Source organism: Grus americana, chromosome 11 (genome assembly GCF_028858705.1).
Source record: "Grus americana isolate bGruAme1 chromosome 11, bGruAme1.mat, whole genome shotgun sequence".
Lineage (NCBI taxonomy): Eukaryota > Metazoa > Chordata > Aves > Gruiformes > Gruidae > Grus > Grus americana.
In genome coordinates this window covers 6,053,653-6,071,114 of record NC_072862.1, presented here as the reverse complement: position 1 = coordinate 6,071,114, position 17,462 = coordinate 6,053,653, and the positions used below count along the sequence as shown (strand labels likewise).

Genomic DNA, 17,462 nt, shown 5'->3' with positions numbered 1-17,462 from the left:
TAGCTATATAGAATAACTATACAGAAATCTAAACCCTGCATCAACACAATAGTCACTTCATCTTTAATTTCACCTAATATGTATTTTGGTTTTAAATTTCTTTATGGCAATCTAACTGTGTAATATTGGCATAATAGGATTCACCTTTAAGCATCATGTTTGTTTTGGGGCATGCTCACGTATTAGTATCCTGCTTAGCACAGTGGAAGTATTGTTCCTTCACCCTGAAAGGTAAACTCTAAAAAAAATTATAAACACAAATGACATCTATCATGAATAGAAGAAAGCTTTGTATGACTCAGCAAAACAGTGTGAAGGTCTCAACTAGCCCAGGTGCAATGAGAAATTGCCCCCATCTGAAACCAAATACAAACTTTGCATTGCACAGAGGAGAGATGAAAGACAGAAGTAAAAGCTTCACGGTCTGATGAAAAGAAAACCAGCTTCCTCTCTCCCTGGGAGCTGTACACGCCAGCCCTACTGAAGCTGCTGTATCTCAAGCAAAGCAGCATTGCCTAGGACATATATTTGCATACTAGATCTTAGCTCTTTAGAACTAGCGCTATAATTAAAACAGAGCTGAAAGCTCATAAGCCGTACATTTCAAACAGCAGAAGAGAATATCTCATTTTTACACCTGGAGAAATAGAAGCAAAGTCATTGCAAACAGATGAGTCCTGCTGCTTACTCCCTTGCATCAAATCACGTAGCATTTCTTCACTCGGGGAAAACACAGTTCATCAGAAACACCCCTAACCCACAGAGGCTCAGGCTGTAAATGTAGCTTAGCAGTGGGGTTTTTTTCTAAGTTGTTTTTAATTGTTTGTTTGTTGGTTGCTTTTTTTTTTTGCCCAAAGCACTGTTAGCAAGCCTACTCCTCTGTCGAGCTATCCCAGCCATCTGCCAATGTGGGCTCAAAAGAACATTCTTCAGGGCCTTATCCAATTTGTTGTATCTGATTCATTAAAGTAATTACTCGTTATTAAGTCATCGCTTGGAGTTTAGGAGCTGCATAATAATCTGGGACCCAAATTTATAAACCAAGCTAAAATTCTTGCTTGGTTTTATTTCATCAAATCTCGCGTTGCCTGAAACGAGCCGGGGTCCTGGCTGTCTGGTGGGAGCAGTCCCTGGTGCAGCACCAAGCCCCACAGCCAGGGCCACTGCTCCTGGGCGGCTGCTGCAGCTGTGACCAAGGAAAAGGACGTGTGGAAAAGGGTCTTTTCCGGCTTATCCGGTTTGCTGGAGTTAGTGGTGGCGCACTGATTCGATAGGAGTGGTGTGATTTTAGCTGTGAGTGATACAATGGCACCAGAGTTATTAGGCATAAATTATCAACAGCATCCTCAAACGTCCTGGGCCGGAGTTGTGCTGTGACTTCATTTAGGGAAGCCAAAGCTCTGGGGAAATGCCATGAATGAAATTGGAGGGACCAACCCCGCCGCTCACAGGGGCAGGCACGGGATGTCTCCGACCCCTGACACCACCCGAATTCCCCTGTGCCAAGACCTCCTCCCCCACCATCCCATCCATGCCCTCCTGTTCCCATTCCCCCTGGGACCTGGAGTCTGTTGTGGGTATGATGGAGCATGGCAGAGGTTCTTAACTCTGTGTTTTGAGATTATCTGCTTGTAGTTTCCTAATCCTGCAGGAGCCAATACGGAAGATGAGGTGGCATTACATTTTTTTTGCTGCAAATAATTGAAACCCAGCTGGCTCTCAAATGTTTATTTTTATCGCACCTTTCTTTGCAACATTTATGAGCTTTTGCCTATTTATGCAGGCACATAAAGTTGGAAGGAAGCCTCTTAGAGCTACAAATTCTTGTGCTGAGAACTTATTTTGAAAAGTGCAAACAGTCCTGGGATGTGAATTCCCATCGCTTTTGTACCCAGCAAAATACATTATCATGAATGTCCCACCCTCCATCGCCCGTACATCTTCTCTGTCATTTGCGTTCAGACCCATCACACCACTCGCCTTCTAACTGAACTCCTGAGGCCAATGCCCGAGCCTGCAGCTGCACAGGAACGTTGTTGTGCTGATGGGCACCCACTGCCGACCCGTACATTTGACGGACGTTTTCAAGGGTGTGATGAAAAGCCCTTTGCATCTCTATGTCCCCTTGCTGCCGCTGCCTGTATGCTGGAGCCGGCCGCGGGCAGGGACAGACAGACCCCTCCGGCGCCGCGGGGAAATTCGCTGTTCTCTGCCGAGCGCAACCAGCGGACGGAGAAACCGCAGCCTCCGCTCTTGAGTAGCTGAGGGCAGGCGTGACGTCACGCGCGGCACCTCTGGCGACTGCCTGTCGTCAGAGCCCTGTGACGTCAGCCTTCAGGGGCGGGGCGGGGGCCGAGGGAAGGGAGGGGGCTGCAGGTGGCGGGCACGGCTCTGCGCCCCCGCGCTCCCGGCTGACAGCGGCAGCGGCGGCTCCGGCCCGGCCCGGCCCTTCCCTGCGCTGCCCGGCCCGGCGGGAGTTGTAGTGCGCAGCGGGCGGAGGCGGCCGGGCCGGCCCCGGGGCGGACTACAAGTCCCAGGCGGGGCGGGCGGCGGCGCTGTGTGTGTGCGGGAGCGGGCGGTGCGGCTCGGCTGGGCTCGGCTCGGCGGTAACCTCCCGTCTCTCCCTCTCGCAGCGGCGACGATGCAGGCGGAGTCGGGGATCGTGCCGGACTTCGAGGTGGGCGAGGAGTTCCACGAAGAGCCCAAGACCTACTACGAGCTGAAGAGCCAGCCCCTCAAGAGCAGGTGGGACGGATGGGCGGCCGCCCGCACCGACCGCCGGCCGGGCGGAGGGAGGACGCGGTGCCCCCGCGCTGCGGGGCCGGGGCGGCGCGGCGGGTCCCCGCGCTGAGTCAGGCCGTTTGTAAACGCTAAAATACCCCCCCCGCAGCCACCCCCGCGCCGGGGGGAGACATCCTGCGCAGCGGGGCGGCCATTTAGTGCTTCCTGCCATAATAGCGGCGTTGTTGGGCGGGAGGGCGGGCCGGGCCGGCGTTATGTAAAGGGCATTGTTGGCCGTGCGGGGCCTCGCTGTCACGCCGGGGGAGCCCCCGCCGCCCTCGGGCTCTGCCGGGGGGGCACAAGGCATCGGCGGCACCTGCCCCCCCCGGTGAGCGCCGCCGCTTCTCGTGCCCGGCCCGTTCCTCCCCCCACCCCTCCGCAGGTGTGGCGGCACTCGGGTGGGGTCAGCGCGAAGCTGCAAAGTTGTTGCAAGGTCTTGTGGCGTGTAAGGTTGTTTTTGTTGGGGTTTTTGTTTTTTTTTTTTTTTTTAGTTTGAGAGCGGGTTTGTTACTCGCAATTGCTTGGGGACTGGAAACTTTTGCCTAGATACGTCACCTTCTTCCTAAAGTATTTTTTCCCCGAGATATACTCTTTATTCTTATCTGGAGTGGCTGCGTCGCATAGATAGAGCCTGTAAAGGGAGCGAAGGCGGTGTGCGCCGCTCTGCCTTGCAGGGTGTTGGGTACCCGCTCTCCGTCCTAGTGCTGGAAAAAGAAAGCAAATGCTGTCCTGCGCCTTGAGCACCTACCTTGTCAGCAATGGCATGTTTCTCCCTCCTCTGGCTTTTCATTCAAAGTACTCTGGCGGTAACAGACCGCGCATTTCATCACGGCACTCTCCTAAGCGGGGCTTAATTGGATATAAGGTCATTGCTGCGAGCGTGTCTTGTTTGTATTCTTTATAGTCATGGCTTTTAGTTTTGAACAATGCTCTTCGTACCTCTGTGCGTGTATTTGAAAAATGAATGAGAAAGTAAATATTTAAAAAAACCTGTGCTAGAATGAGCTTAGGTTGTACTGCCTGTCAGACAGACTTCAAAGTAAGCAAATGAATTTTTGATCATGCTCTGAATGTTTAAGAAACATTGAGGATACCGTAGTAAAAGATGTTAAAAATCCTGTCACTGTTGCAAGAACTAGCAAATCTGGAGCTACCTCCCGCAGCTTGTCTTCACGACAGCCCTATCTCGCGCTGAACCTTTGGTATTGCCAAGAAGTGGTGCTTGGTGGTGGTGATGTGCAGCCTTTCACAGGCCAGCCAACCTAACCAAAGCTGCCAGAACTCCTCTGCCCCACACAACCGGGAGGTTGCCATTATCCAGGTAATTAGCCGGGAGCCGGGTTAATGTGCGGAGAGAGGACAGCGCAGAGAGGATGGGTTCCCCATGATGATGGAGGCAGCTGGGAGACCCACAGGGCTTTGGGTTCAGTGCTTGCGTCGCTAGTGGACCGCAGCAGTCACAGGTAGATTGTGACAACTGCACCGTTGTCGAATAGTCCTGTCTGCACCCGCTGTGGGTTCTAACTGGTGTGCAGGAGTTGTCCCTTTGTGGTCGTCCACCTTAGAGACAGCAGTTTGTCTGTGCCTTCAGATGGTGTGGGCATGGAGCTTAGACAGCAGGTCTGCATTTGACCTTGCACAGGTGTTCCAACTGCTTTTAATTCCTGTGATTTGATGCTTTGGGACCCGAATGCATCCCTGTGGTGTTCACTTCTCTCAGGGGGAAGTGAATAAAGATACTCTGTAATGAAGTACTGGAGTCTTTGGCCATCTTCTAGGGAAGTTTGGAATGACAACATTGAGACTGAATTGCCCCAGTACGTTCTTAGTCCTGCAGAGCCAGCACTGCCCATCATTTGGGTTTAAAGGGGGACTCCCGTGTCGGTCACCCTGATATCCTGGTGGTGCCTCTGGCCAACATCTGCTCTGATGTTTCCAGGAGGGCTTGTTGGGTAGGAGAAGTGACCAGCTTGCCCCAGTCTGCCTCCCTGTCCCTCCACACGTACCTGTGCGTACAAGAAGAGGGAACCCTGAGGGTGGAATAGCAACCCATGGTTTTTCTGGCAGATAGTGAACAGACGTGTTAACCTCAGCGTGGAGCCTGCCCAGCTCACGTACGGCTCTTACCTCGAGGTAGAGTCTTGGTTGTCTTCCTGGTCTTGTGGGAGATGAAGAAGCAGAGGAGCCAGGGGCGCCTGCCAGGTCCGTATAAACCTGTCCCTGGAGCCAGGCTGATAAAACTTGATGATAACAAGAGGCAAAAGTTGCTCGCAAACCTGTTTGCTTCGTGATGTGCAGATCATAATCTAAGAGGACTCCTGTAGTCCTTCAGCTTTGCTCAGGCCTGAAACCAGTCTGACTGATGATTATCAAGGGTATCCAACATCACCCTGCTGCTTTCTCTTGTGGATGTAAATCAGGAGTAATTGTACAGCAGTCAGTGGAATAGCACCAGGTCAGTGTGGTGTAGGACTGTGGCTGTGGGAATTGCTTTCTTATGGTCTTCTCCACAGCCTTGCTCTGGAAAGGTGCCTGGGGAGCAGGCAAACCAGAGACAATAGCTGATGTTAGGAGATGAGTCTAAATAGCAATCTACTCTTTTTCCCTGGTGAGATCTGCTGATTTCCTAGCAACTTTCAGGGCTTTCTGTGATCTTTTTTAACCATAAGAGGTGAGAAGCATCCCTGGCTTACTCATAGCAGCTGAAATTGTGAATACATAGAAAAAGCCATTCAGCTGAGAAATATGTAAGAATGCCAATGCTCTGAACCAAGAAGAAACTTTTTTTGTTGCCCAGTTTAACTCAGCCCTGCTGATATTGCTGTCCTTCACTCAGTAAAACTCTCCTATTCGCTTCCTCCCAGATTGCTTGTTTTCCAATGTATGACATCCAGTCAAAGGTTTCTCCTCTTCAGTGTGCCCTCGCAGTTACTCCATCCATATTTCATAATTCAAGTCTGCAATCCAAAGCCGCAAGGGGTCTGATAATAAAAGCTTTTTGCAGTAAATACTGTACTAACTTGGGCCAAGCCACAATTGAATGCTAGAGGCCAAGGAAAAATGTAAGCCCAGCAAAAAGCTTTAATCACAAGGGATGGAGAGAATATATGGGGCTGAGATACATCAGTTCAACCATATTTCCTAAACCCCTTGGACTCATGAGAAGTTAGCTGCTTGTGCGAAGTGCTAGATGCGTTTATGGGTTCTCTGGAATTTGCTGTGGTTGAATGTCTTTGAAAACTGAGAAGATGTTTCAGTCGCTTCGGTTTCTCCAGAGTCACTTTTCACTGTGGGAGGAAGCTGGGCTGTATGACTAGCCAGTAAGACGACGAGATTTATTTATTTTTTCCTCACATTCATACTTTATTGCTCTCCTGCCGTATTCCTGAAGGATAATAGTTTTAATTTATAAGTACATACACTTAAATATGTATGTGTTTGTGTAATGAACAAGTAAGGTTTCTGGTACAAGCAATGCACAATGAAATCGATGGAGTCTTATTTTCAGGCAATCAGTTGAAGACAATAATCAGTTATTACCAAAAGTAAACACAGATCCTGACGTGTCTCATGCAGTCATCAGCACACTGTAGGCTTAAGTTACATCTATCATACTGCTAATGTGGATTCTTTAAATCATTTGATGTATTAAAACGATATTTTGGCTATCAAACTGGTAGTCTGGTAGTAAAGATTTTACCGTATGCCTCTGCACAGGGCGATCTGAACTAACCCAGATGTGCTAAATGCAGCAAAAAAATTTCTATATTCAGTTGCTTTTCTCTGGTTTTTGGTCCTCTGTAACGTGTGTCCATTCGGATGATACACGCGTCCTAGAAAGGCCCAGGAAATTATTGTCAGTTGTTGTAATTTACTGCCTTGCTCTTAATAAAACCATGTACCTGCAGGTAAATTACTACTATTTTCTGTTGCCCTTTCCCAGCTTACTTATTTTCAGACTGGTCAAAAAGCACTTAAATGATCCAGTTACTAAAGTATTTTTAGTGGAAAAAATTATTAGGAAATGCTTTTGAGTTGCATGATAGTTTTTTTGGGAAGCTTATTCTGGCTCTATGAGCAATAGCATTGAGATGTAGAGTTTGTCATTATTATAGCAGTGATGTTTTTATAAAATTCTCATCATTCCTGGTGTCCAAATGCTTTTTTTTTTAAAATTTAAACCTTCAATATTTTACTTATATCAACTAGTATCTCATCTCTATCCAGTTAAGATTCTCTGTAAAACACTCTTTTTTTTTTTTTTTTTTTTTTTTTTTTTCTGGTGGTGTGCTAAACATTGAAGTCTTGACTTAGTAGAAGCTTCTCTTTTAATACAGTGTTTGTTGAGGAAATACTAATTTCACCAGACACACACACATTTTTAAACTACTTACTCTGGAGCCAAAGAGAACCTTTCTAAAGTGCCTTAGTCTGCAGATGATCAAATTTAATTTTGTAAATGAACTTTGCAGCGTGATTAAATTTGAACTTGATTACATTAGGCTTCTCAACATTGAGTTTGTGCCTTATTGGAGGTAGTTTTTCATATTACTGCTATTTATGGATCTTATTCAAGTGTTTTATATTCTGGTTGGGTTCTGCAATGCAGTTTGCTCAAGCTACTGCTTATATCTGTTCCAGTTGTGCAAGAAGTGGAAAATATCCTTTATTTAGAACAGGTCACATGTGCTTGCATCCAGGAACCGCGTCTCAGTGTGTTTTTAAAAAAAAAAAGGTATCTTGGAGGAACAGATTTAAAAAGTTCCTGAAATATTTTTCCGTCTGTTACAGAGGAACATTACGTATTTTAAACTAAAAAGTAATAATAGCTGAGTTTAAAGTGATACGTAGGCTAGCACTGACTGAAGGCAATGGTAAAAGTCTTAACCGACGTCAGGGGGAGTAGAGCTAAGCCAGAAGTATGTCTCTTTGAAATCTCTCCGGTAACATTTTTGTGAGTGAGTCAATAATCCCATGTTTATTCTGCACCTCAAATTCGCTTCACTGGGAAGGAAACCCTCACCACATCTTTTTGTACTTTTTTTATTTTTGAAAACGGTCTTAAAAGGAAAGGCTGCAATTGGAGTGTCTATTGTATAAACATGTGGAGACAATAAGCGGTGTTTCTTTATATTGCTTTATACTGGGAGACGGTGCTGCTCCCTGTCTGTAGCGGATCCTTCTTGACCTTTTCTCTTCTGCGAAACTCTCGCTCTGTTATTTGTGGTAGGCCTTTGCTATTTAGCAAGGAAACAGAAATAGCCCATGAAATTCAGTTCAGCGTTTGCTTTGATATGAACTATTGAACGTCACCTTTTTGCTTCCCTAGCCTGCTTTCCTCAGGAGGATTCTGTTTAGCTGCCAAGCTGATCAGCGAGCGCACGGATATTTTGAGGCTGAGCTGACTGCCCTGACTGTGCACCTTTTAGCATGCACATGTATTTATTTTTTTATTTATTTATCAGACTGCTGGCTATATTGGTTGCGTGTAAGTACATGTGCACTCTGCATGAAATAAATCCATACCTTTCCAGTGAGCAGGAAGCTTCCCGAGCTAGCTGTTATCGATTTACAGAATCCAGGTGATAATGTGAATCGATATATTCTTCAGCCTTTTTAAATGGCTGAAAGTAAAGCGATGTAGCCCTGCTGATGGATAGCTGGGGTGCCCCTGGTACTGCCCGTTTCCCTGCGTGTAGTGAGGGTAACTTCACAAGCCTCTGGACTGGGATTTTTGGGGCTGCTCTGACCCTACCGGTTGTCATTAACGAGTCATTGTGGAGCTTATTCTGCCCTGTGTGTGTTTTTATTTGGCACTTAGGGTGATGTATTGGAGGCTCGTTCCAGCGCAGTGATGGGTAGCGTGACTAATTCCTGCTGTACAGTTTGGTCAGGATCTAAAGAAGATTGGGAAACAAGAGCAGAAGAGACTTGTAGATGCATTATTGTATAAACAAATCTAGCCTCTGACCACGTTCTGTGATTAAAACTTTAATGGAAAGAAAGCTGTACAGCTGCTTAAAAATGAGGGTACAGGAGAAACCTGTTCCGACACTTTCTGTGCCATCCTCCCCTATTTCTAGGTTCGCTTTCCAAAGCAACATGCTTCAGGAGTTTGAAAATGAAATGGAAGGAGTAATTTTCTGTTTACTTTTCTGCTAAAAATTGAAATTGCGTGTTGGCTGTTAATTGTCTTCCGAGAATGATCTGCTGTTTCAGTGTTGAGAACAAAATGAGAGTCCCACTTCCATTAAGTTGGTCAGGCTCTTGGCCATTATTGTCTGTCTCGTTCTATTTTGGATTGAAAAAGTTTTTGAAATACATTGGTTGCAACATTTTTGTTTGGTAAAATTCACTGTCTTTTATTATAATTTTTGCTGGAACAAAGACAACATGATTAAGCAGCATGGTATGGCAGATTTTGTGAGACAGTTAACTATTGCATCACTATCATATTACACTACAGCTGTGATTATTTTATTTATTTTTTAAAAAAATCCCAGCAGCTAAACCGTAACAGGACAACTATTGGCTTGCATGTAGTTTTACACCTCGTTTCATACTGGGGAAAAACAGGACAGGAAAAGGAATATTGTTGCATATTCATACTATAAGAATGCTACTGCTTTCTCTGCAACAGCTGTAAAAAAGCTGATGCTGTTTTGAGTGTCAAGATTGAAATACTGAGGTTCATTGGAACCAAAGACTGTGATATAGTCTGAAGCAGGTCAGCCCGTCCTGCTTCATCGTACCATCTCCGAGGCAGGAATTACACTGCAGTTTGCAGTCTTAGACACGCCAAGGGTCTGCTTGCTGTGGGTGGGCACTAGCAATTTTGGGGTGCCCTTTGAAAGGGCTCTGTCTCAGTATCTTTGGCCAAAATTTCAGCTTGTGACTTGCATTGGCCCTAGTGATTGATGTCTGTGGGCTTCACCCGAGAGCGTTTCAAAGAGAACATAGGGGCGTCCAGGTGAAAGAGGATGGTGTGGGTATTTCTGGTACAAGTACAAAAATTGTGAAAATTCATAAGGCAGGCTTGCAATACAACTGCTACTTTAACCACTAATAGTGCCTTTGGGTCGAGCTCATTTTTTCTGGTAACATCTCTGCTGCAAGGGCTGCTGTAATGTTTGTGTTAGCAGCTTTCTGCCAAGCATGCAAGCCAGGGGCTGGTGGTTTATAGCTCTTTTTCTTCGGTGGTAAGTGATTATGTAGAAACTCTCTGTAGGCTCCCCCCGCCCTGACCTGCTGCTCACAGCTGCTGTGTGGACTGGACTGGCAGGTTGAAGGGCAAAAATGTGTTGCTGTGATATATAATTACTTCTTCCAGCATGAGCCAACAGGGCTGCTTGCTGTGATGATTGTTACGTATACTGCTATGTAAAACAGAATGCAAGTTTAATGTAGGGTTTGGGCTAGTATTTTAATGTTGTAATTAACAGCCTCTAACAGTAAACAAGTTTTTTTGTTTTTTTTTAAATCGGTTCCCGTGAAGATTATTCCTTTACAATGTAGGCAGACATACATTTGCGGATGTGGAGTGTATGAATTCTGTATTACTTGGAGACATGAGCATCAAGGACAAACAAACACCTTTTCTTTTAGACCCTGTTTCTCTTACTCTAGAATACCACAGGTACGGTGTCAGGCAGCTGGAGATCAATCCTGCAGTCGGTATTTCATAGGGACATTTCGGCTAAGGGAAACAGTCGCATTTGAGAGGATGCGGCAGTTCCCATCTCTGGGAAGAACTGGATTCATCCTTCTGGAATGCTCCCCAAAAACCGGTGATCTAGTTTCACAGGTACGTTGCACCTCTGTTTACGCTGCTCTTTCAACACAAAATGGGCATAAACCCGCCAGAAGCTGCTGCTTGGGCTGGTGTGGCTGGGTGGAGCGCACTGGGGGGGTCTGGTCTTCTCAGACCATCTTGTGCAGCTGCTTGTGAAGAGACCACTGAAGTTGCAGGGGGTAGGAAGGAGGTTTGTATCTGTTCAAACCTGCAAAGGCAAGCTTCGTTTGTCTGTGTGCAAGGATTGCGTGCCTGGCTTGCCCTACTGTTACCTTGAAGAATTTCTTTACGGTGAATTCTGAGAGAAAAGGACTTTGCATGGTGAAAATTAGTGGTTTGGGTACCTGGGAAGATGTTGATCAGCTTTGAGATGTTTAGGGGCTGGAAGCTTGCCAAGTTTAATGTGTTTAAAGCATCACACCAATAACAGATACTGTATTGTCAAAGCTTGCCTGTAACCCTAGGATGCTGAGGCACTGTTTCATGTCTTTGCGGTACGTGACAACACAAACTGCTGTGTGAGTGGTAGAAACCTAATAGGCCAGGGGTGTTGGGACCCGGAGAAAAGTAACGAGAATGGAGACAGGAACGATGAATGATTGTTACTAATCTTATTCCCAGCCATCCTGTTCTAACGTGTATGCACGTACAGAAAATAGGAATTACTGTGATCCTTTCTGGAGGAGAAGCAGCCAGCTAGAAAACTTGAGATGGAGCTAAATCAGCTGGGAACTGTTTCAGTGAGTGAGAAGATGGGAGCAGATTTGGAAGCTGTCAGATGGCAAGAGATGGGGAATATGGGCAAGGGGGGTTGTGGTTCTGGAACTTCAAACTGGGAAGTCAGAATAGTACTGTAGAGATGGAAAAGGATCATTGAGATATCTGAGTGGGAGAACGTGGCTGAGCATGTTTTGTGCACATTTACTATTTCCTTTCAGGATTCTTTGGGTTTTATCTAAATAAGGAGAGAGTTTGTATAAGATACGACTGACTTTGGAAATGCTTTTTCTGGATGTGTCTCTGCGGGGTAATGCACAGCTGTAGAACCAAATAGGAATACAGAGGTAGAGGGAACAACCCAAACCCTTCATGTAATATTTGTGGACTTCAGCCTGAATAAATAACAGTTGCAACCTGAGAGAATGAAATCAGAATGATACTGAGATGTGTACGCATGCAGGAGGGGGTGATCTGACAGAAAAGTAAAGGGGAAAGCCTCTTTTGGGCTGTTCGTTGGAAGCTGGAAGGAGTTCAGGGAGGTGTCAGGCTCTTGCAGTGGGTCCCCTGGGATGCCATTAACTACCATGTTTGGGTTTCTGCGTGGTCTAGTAAGTTTTATTTTACTCGTGCCAAATATTTACAATTCTACCCAAGCTCAGCCACGCTAAAGGCACATCCCAGACGTCAGTCTGTCTAGTGGCATAGTTCAGAAGAGTTGCTGGGATCGTTTATTTATTTATTGCTGTTGTAACACGAAGGTTGCCATCTGATAAATAATTATTCCACCCTTGGAGAAGGCACATTGTAAATCTGTTAAACTGCTCCTTTGTTTGTTAGGCTTGTGCATAATGAGTTTGGAATTTAAGATTAGTAGTATGCTGTGCAACTGCTCATTTCATGACCTCATCCTCCTCCTCTGCTCGCCTGCCTGTCCACCTGTCACATCCTGTTGGGCACCTAGGGCTATATTCATAAGGGGAACTTTGGGTTAGCGTTGCATCATCTCATTTTTATGTGTTCTGCTGCCTAGTGGAATTAAAAAAAAAAAACCAAAACAAAACAAAAAAAAAAACCCAAAACATCAAGTAGGTGTCTAGGTTCCCTACAGAATGCATGGGGGAAAAAGTGGCTCCAAAGAAGGCTTGTGAAAACTGGCATGTAAAGTGGGGGATTGCCCGAGTCAGCCAGCAAAGGGTCTAAGAGGCTAGTGTTGGTGTTGAATGATGTCCCTTGAAGATTTGATTGTCTGGTCTAGGTGAGCTAGGTGACCTTTCTCCAAGTGACGTGGCAAAGACAGGTCTGCTCTTACAGAAATGAGGAAGAGCAGGTAGTATGACATCCCCCTACCCCAGCTTTATCCACTCGGGATGCATAAGTTTTGAGTTTCAGTCCTGTCTGTGACTCAAAACATGCGATTGAACATGTCCACCAAACCAATCATCCATGGGCTTTTGTGGGTGTCTCTTCTGCAAAAGCTAGTCCGTTTTGCCTTGTACCATATTCATTGAACTGGTGGGGCAGGAGTGGCTTGGTGCAACGCAAGGGAGTGACAATTCGCCTGGGATGGTTCTCACCCTGCTCCAGAAAATAGTGATTTTTTTTTTTTTGTTCCACAAAGTAGAACAGTTCTAGCAGGAGGCAAGGAAGATGTGCTCAGAAATTAGATCGTTTTCAGCTCCCATCTGTTTCTAAAAGGTAGTTGTCCAAATGGCTGTAGTTGAGGTCACAGCATGAATTTATGGGGACCTGCTTGAAACACAAGTGGTGATATTTGGGGCACAGATGGTTGGATGAAAGGAAAACATCATTAGGGTTATGGGAACCAGAGGTTCCTGAATTGTTGCAGGAAGGCAAGGAAGTCAAAGGGTGGTATGGACACTCTGATGGTACTGATGGCCAAAGGGCCTCTCCAAGTGGTATATATTGGTGAGGAAGCTGTCAGGCAAAGGTGGATATTAAGAGTGAAGAAAAATATATGTTATTTCTTAAGAGCGTGTCATTTTTTAGGAATGTGAAATCATGCAATGATACAGCAAGAGAAGCTTGAAGCAGTGTAGAAGTGAGTTACAAAGGTGTGAAGTGGGTAAGGCAGGAGAAGAAATAAGGTTATGTCTGTATCATAAACTTGTTTTTTTGATTTAGCTTGTTGCACAATTTACAGTTTCAATCTAATTGCAAAACTATTCTGCAAGTGATAATTTGGTTCCCAGCTAATACAGCTTTTGACACTTACTGTAGAAAGCTGTGCTGTAGGAGCTGTTAGCCCTGGAGATGCTGTGGGCCAGCAAGGACTTTCTGGGTTTTTTTGCAAGCGTGTCAAGTAATGTAGAAAAGCGCAAAAGGGATCTGCCTGTTATGAGGATCTCGAAGGTGCTGGAGCCGCTGCTGCAAAGAAAACAGGGCTGGCTGGAAGGGGCCGCTGCTGTGCGTTTGGAGAGCTGGGGAGGGTCTTTACTGCAGCCTTTTTGGTATTTCCCAAAGGAATCGGCCACCCTCCCTTTACAGCAGCCTCCTGCTTTCTGGGAGAGATCCCTCTGAGTAGGCAGTAATTACTGTCTTTCCAAAGGAGTCTTCATTTGTGGAGGAGACTGTTAATTATCCCTCACTTCGCCTTTCTAATGAAGGTGCTTGGAAGAGGTGTGCTGTGATCTCCGTAGCACAAAATTTCCCTCCTCCAGGTCTGCAGTGACCTCTTGCACTGATCTGGGGTGTATTCTCGGGTCTCAGGTGGGATCTTTAGGGACCTGTTCTTTGAAACTGTTGGCCATTTGGCCTTTTGCCTTGCAGCACCACTTGAGACTATAAATAGACCTGCAGAGGAACGGGTCGAATGATCTCTCGTTCCCGAATGCCGTTCTGCTGTGCCGAGTGTCGCGCTGCGTACCAGCTCAATGAAAGGAGACTGGGGAGAAAAGGTGGCTCTTGCAGTCAGCTGTGACCTGGAGCGGATGGTGGTTGCAGTCTCAGCTGGTAATCACACCGTTTGCATAGCTAGAGCTTCTCCTGGGCATTGCAGCTCTCTTAGGTAGGCAGAGACAGAGGCACGCGGAAGATGAGAGGTCCTGCTCTCCCAAAGGATCGCAAGAGCATCGGTGTGCCGTCGTTACGGTGCAACGTTCAGCAGATGGTGGTGATGCTCTTGTCTGTGCCATCCTGGCTGGCTGATGTGGACAACCAGCGGTACTGCAGGAAAAAAAACATATTAGCTCTTCCTTGTTTAAGTATCGGGTTTGCTCACTCACCTGTTTTTTTAATATCGTTTTTGAGATATGCTGGAGGACGGTACTGGTTTGTACAGTTACCAGTCTCATCCCCTGCTATCTGATAACTCCTGCCCCGTTGCTATGAAACGTTTTAGTGAGATGCCGTGTAAAAGGGATGAATATCCATCTGTAACTGCAGAGATATTTTTCCATGTCTCCTCTTTTGCTGATCTTTCTGATCAGTTTTTTAGTTCTGCTGGTGGTGGATTTGAATGATTTCTGGTGTTGTCACACAATTATCTGATGCATGTTTCCCATCTGTAATTTAATATCTTTGTATTGAGGTTCATTAAATAACAGTGCAGAAAATTGCAGTATCTGTCCTTGTTGTCCCTTTTCAGTAGGCTTATTTTTTGTGGCAAGGACTCTCACAGCTCTTGAAATTCCAATTCTGTAATCACTATTTAATCTAAGACAGTTTCCCGTGTATTTAAGAGCTACGGAATCAGGCTATGCTTTGGAGAAATGCTAAATGTGGCTGCTTGCAGAGTCATCCACAGTACACAGGTTGTTCTGTAGGTGCTGTTTGGCTTCTTGTAGTTCTATGGGGAACGCCGGGTTTTGGGGGCTACGTGATGGAAATGCAGTTCCTCCTTTCTGCATGTAGCAAACGAAAAAAATAAGTGGTTGAACTAGGAACTGTGTGTGCTTTATCTGATGGCACTTAGAGTTGCAGAGCACCCCTGGCAGCAGAGAGGTGGGTGCTCTAGAACTGCAAGATTGTATTGGTTGTGTTGCATTTCTGCTGGAACAAAAAATATAACGGGCTCAGCAGTTGCACTTTCCACTTGTGTATTGTTTTCTCTTTATTTTGCGTATTTAGAAAATGCTATGCTCTGCAAACTGCTGGTTTAGTATTTTCTTTGGAATGAAAACTATCTGGGTAATTTAACTGAATTTTATTGAAGTTTTTGATAACAGGCTCTTTTCTGTTTCCTGGCATCTTGTTAGATGAAGACGAGAATTTGAGTTAGAATTCAGTACCTATGTGCTGGTTTATGACCTGGAATTTTAGAAGCAACTTGGGCTTGTTTGAAGTTGTAAAAGTAATTGAAATATTAAAATGATATATAGTCTATCCCAAAAGCATTCTCCCTGAGCAAATGCCTGCCATAGGCTCCCCCCAAAAATGTGCTTTGAATCCTTGGCATAGTGGAAGCTGCAAGCTAAAGAAAGCATCCAGCGTTCGTGCCGAGGCTTCTTTGAAAGAGATCGAGCTGAAATGGCAGCTGAAGTTAAGCATATGTTTAAAGACCTCCTTTGATTAAACCTCCGTTCAGCAAAACTCTTCCTTGTACTCTTTATTTGAGAATCCTAAATAATTCAGTTGGTTTTGTACTCGTAGGTTTAAACTCGTTGCAGCCCTAGCGCTCTACAAACATAGGAGTGTTCTACCCTGATCCAGCAAACCTTAAGCACGTGAACTGTGCTGCTCAAGAGTATTTGTGCTTGAGTTTCAGCTCCTGAACATTTAAATACGTTGTTGGATTAGGAGAAGAGTGTTCAGCGTATGGTGGGCTGTTATATCTGAGGTACTTTTGAGCCTGAGACTAATTTTAATATATTCCGCTTTCATTGACATACTAGTTAGAGAAGTAAAAAATCCCACTAGAAAAAGATACATGCATAATCTTTTCAATATGAGATGCAAATTTGTGGGTTTGGTTTGTTTTTTTCCCAAAAGACTCAACTGCCCGTTTAGTTTCTGATGTCCTGATGATAGCATGGGCTTATGGGTTCATTTTTTTTTGAGGTGGTGTGTTTGGGGTTTAAGTGAGGTGAAGGAAGGTACTCAAGTTCTCGACACTGGAAAGTTTTAGGCATTTGAGAGATGAGTATATAGATTTGCATGGGCTTAAATCATGCAGAACAGTTCCTTGAGCACTCGCATGCGTGTGCCTACTGTGATAGCGAGTGCTTGTGTGGCCCTGTTGAAAAAGGATCTGTACACAACTGCATCTTCCTGAATCCAAAGTAGGTTGTTCTCAGAGCCAACTACAGCGTTGTTGGTCTAATATTGGGTGTCATGTTGACAGGTTCTGAAAACTTGGAACAGGGTTATTTTCAACAGTCTTAAGTTTTTCCCAGTGGTTGTGTAGAATCGCAGAGTCATTGAGGTGACACCTCTGGAGATCGTCTCGTCCAGCTCTGTTGCTCGTCATGTTGAGTAGGTTGCTCAGAGCCATGTCTCGTTGGGTTTTGTGTATCTCTGAAGACAGACTCCACAACTTCTCTGGGTGACCGGTTGCAGTATTTAAGAGCCTCACAGGAAAAAAGTGTGGGGTTTTTTTGTTTGGCTCTTTTGGTGCTTTTTGACTTAGGTATCACAGTGGGCACAAGATGAAGTATGCGGGAGGCTGCACACCTCCTCCCCAAGTTGTGCTCCTTCAGCTTTGCTTTTCTAAGCAAGGCAAGGGGATGTATTTCTTCTCTAAACTGTTGCAATTTGTCCTAAAAACAATTGATTGTACAGGCATAGTTGAAGACCTGATAGGTGAAATTTGTGCATCCTTTTCAGCCTTGGCTCAAAGGCTGCCAGGTTTTCTGTCATCTTGATTCAATCTTGTTTGACACAAACTAGTTTGTTTTGGTTTTTTCGTTTTTTTTTTTTTTCTCTGTCATTCCCCATTGCAGATGGATGCAAAGCCCCCTACAACAGAACATTACATTTAATAAGCACTTCAGCTTCAGTGCAGAGGTTGTCCAGTGCTGCAAGACTGTACCTTGGTGGTGTTTGTGCAGAGCATTTGACAGATAACATCGCAAGCGATGAGCATCTGGGCTGTTTAACATGTATCATAATTCCACGAGGCTGTTGACTAAAATATTCCAGTTCTTTGATGCACCAGCACTAACTTGTCTGCTATGAATTCGTACACTAAAGTCGAAATTACTTCTAAAATAGT

The 17,462-nt window shown here is 45.2% G+C and overlaps 1 protein-coding gene across 4 annotated transcripts in view; it reads left to right on the top strand.

The window, feature by feature from the left end:
• Positions 1-17,462, top strand: part of MITF (melanocyte inducing transcription factor) — a 126,898-nt gene that overhangs the window by 13,308 nt on the left and 96,128 nt on the right. For 3 of the 4 annotated variants that reach the window (XM_054838096.1, XM_054838095.1, XM_054838093.1), the window contains exon 1: positions 2,358-2,745. In XM_054838096.1, coding sequence (XP_054694071.1) covers positions 2,642-2,745 — 104 coding nt within the window. In that variant the 5' untranslated portion in view covers positions 2,358-2,641. Of the gene's footprint in view, positions 1-2,357; positions 2,746-17,462 lie in introns of those variants that run through there. The other variant, XM_054838092.1, reaches the window with a different exon arrangement.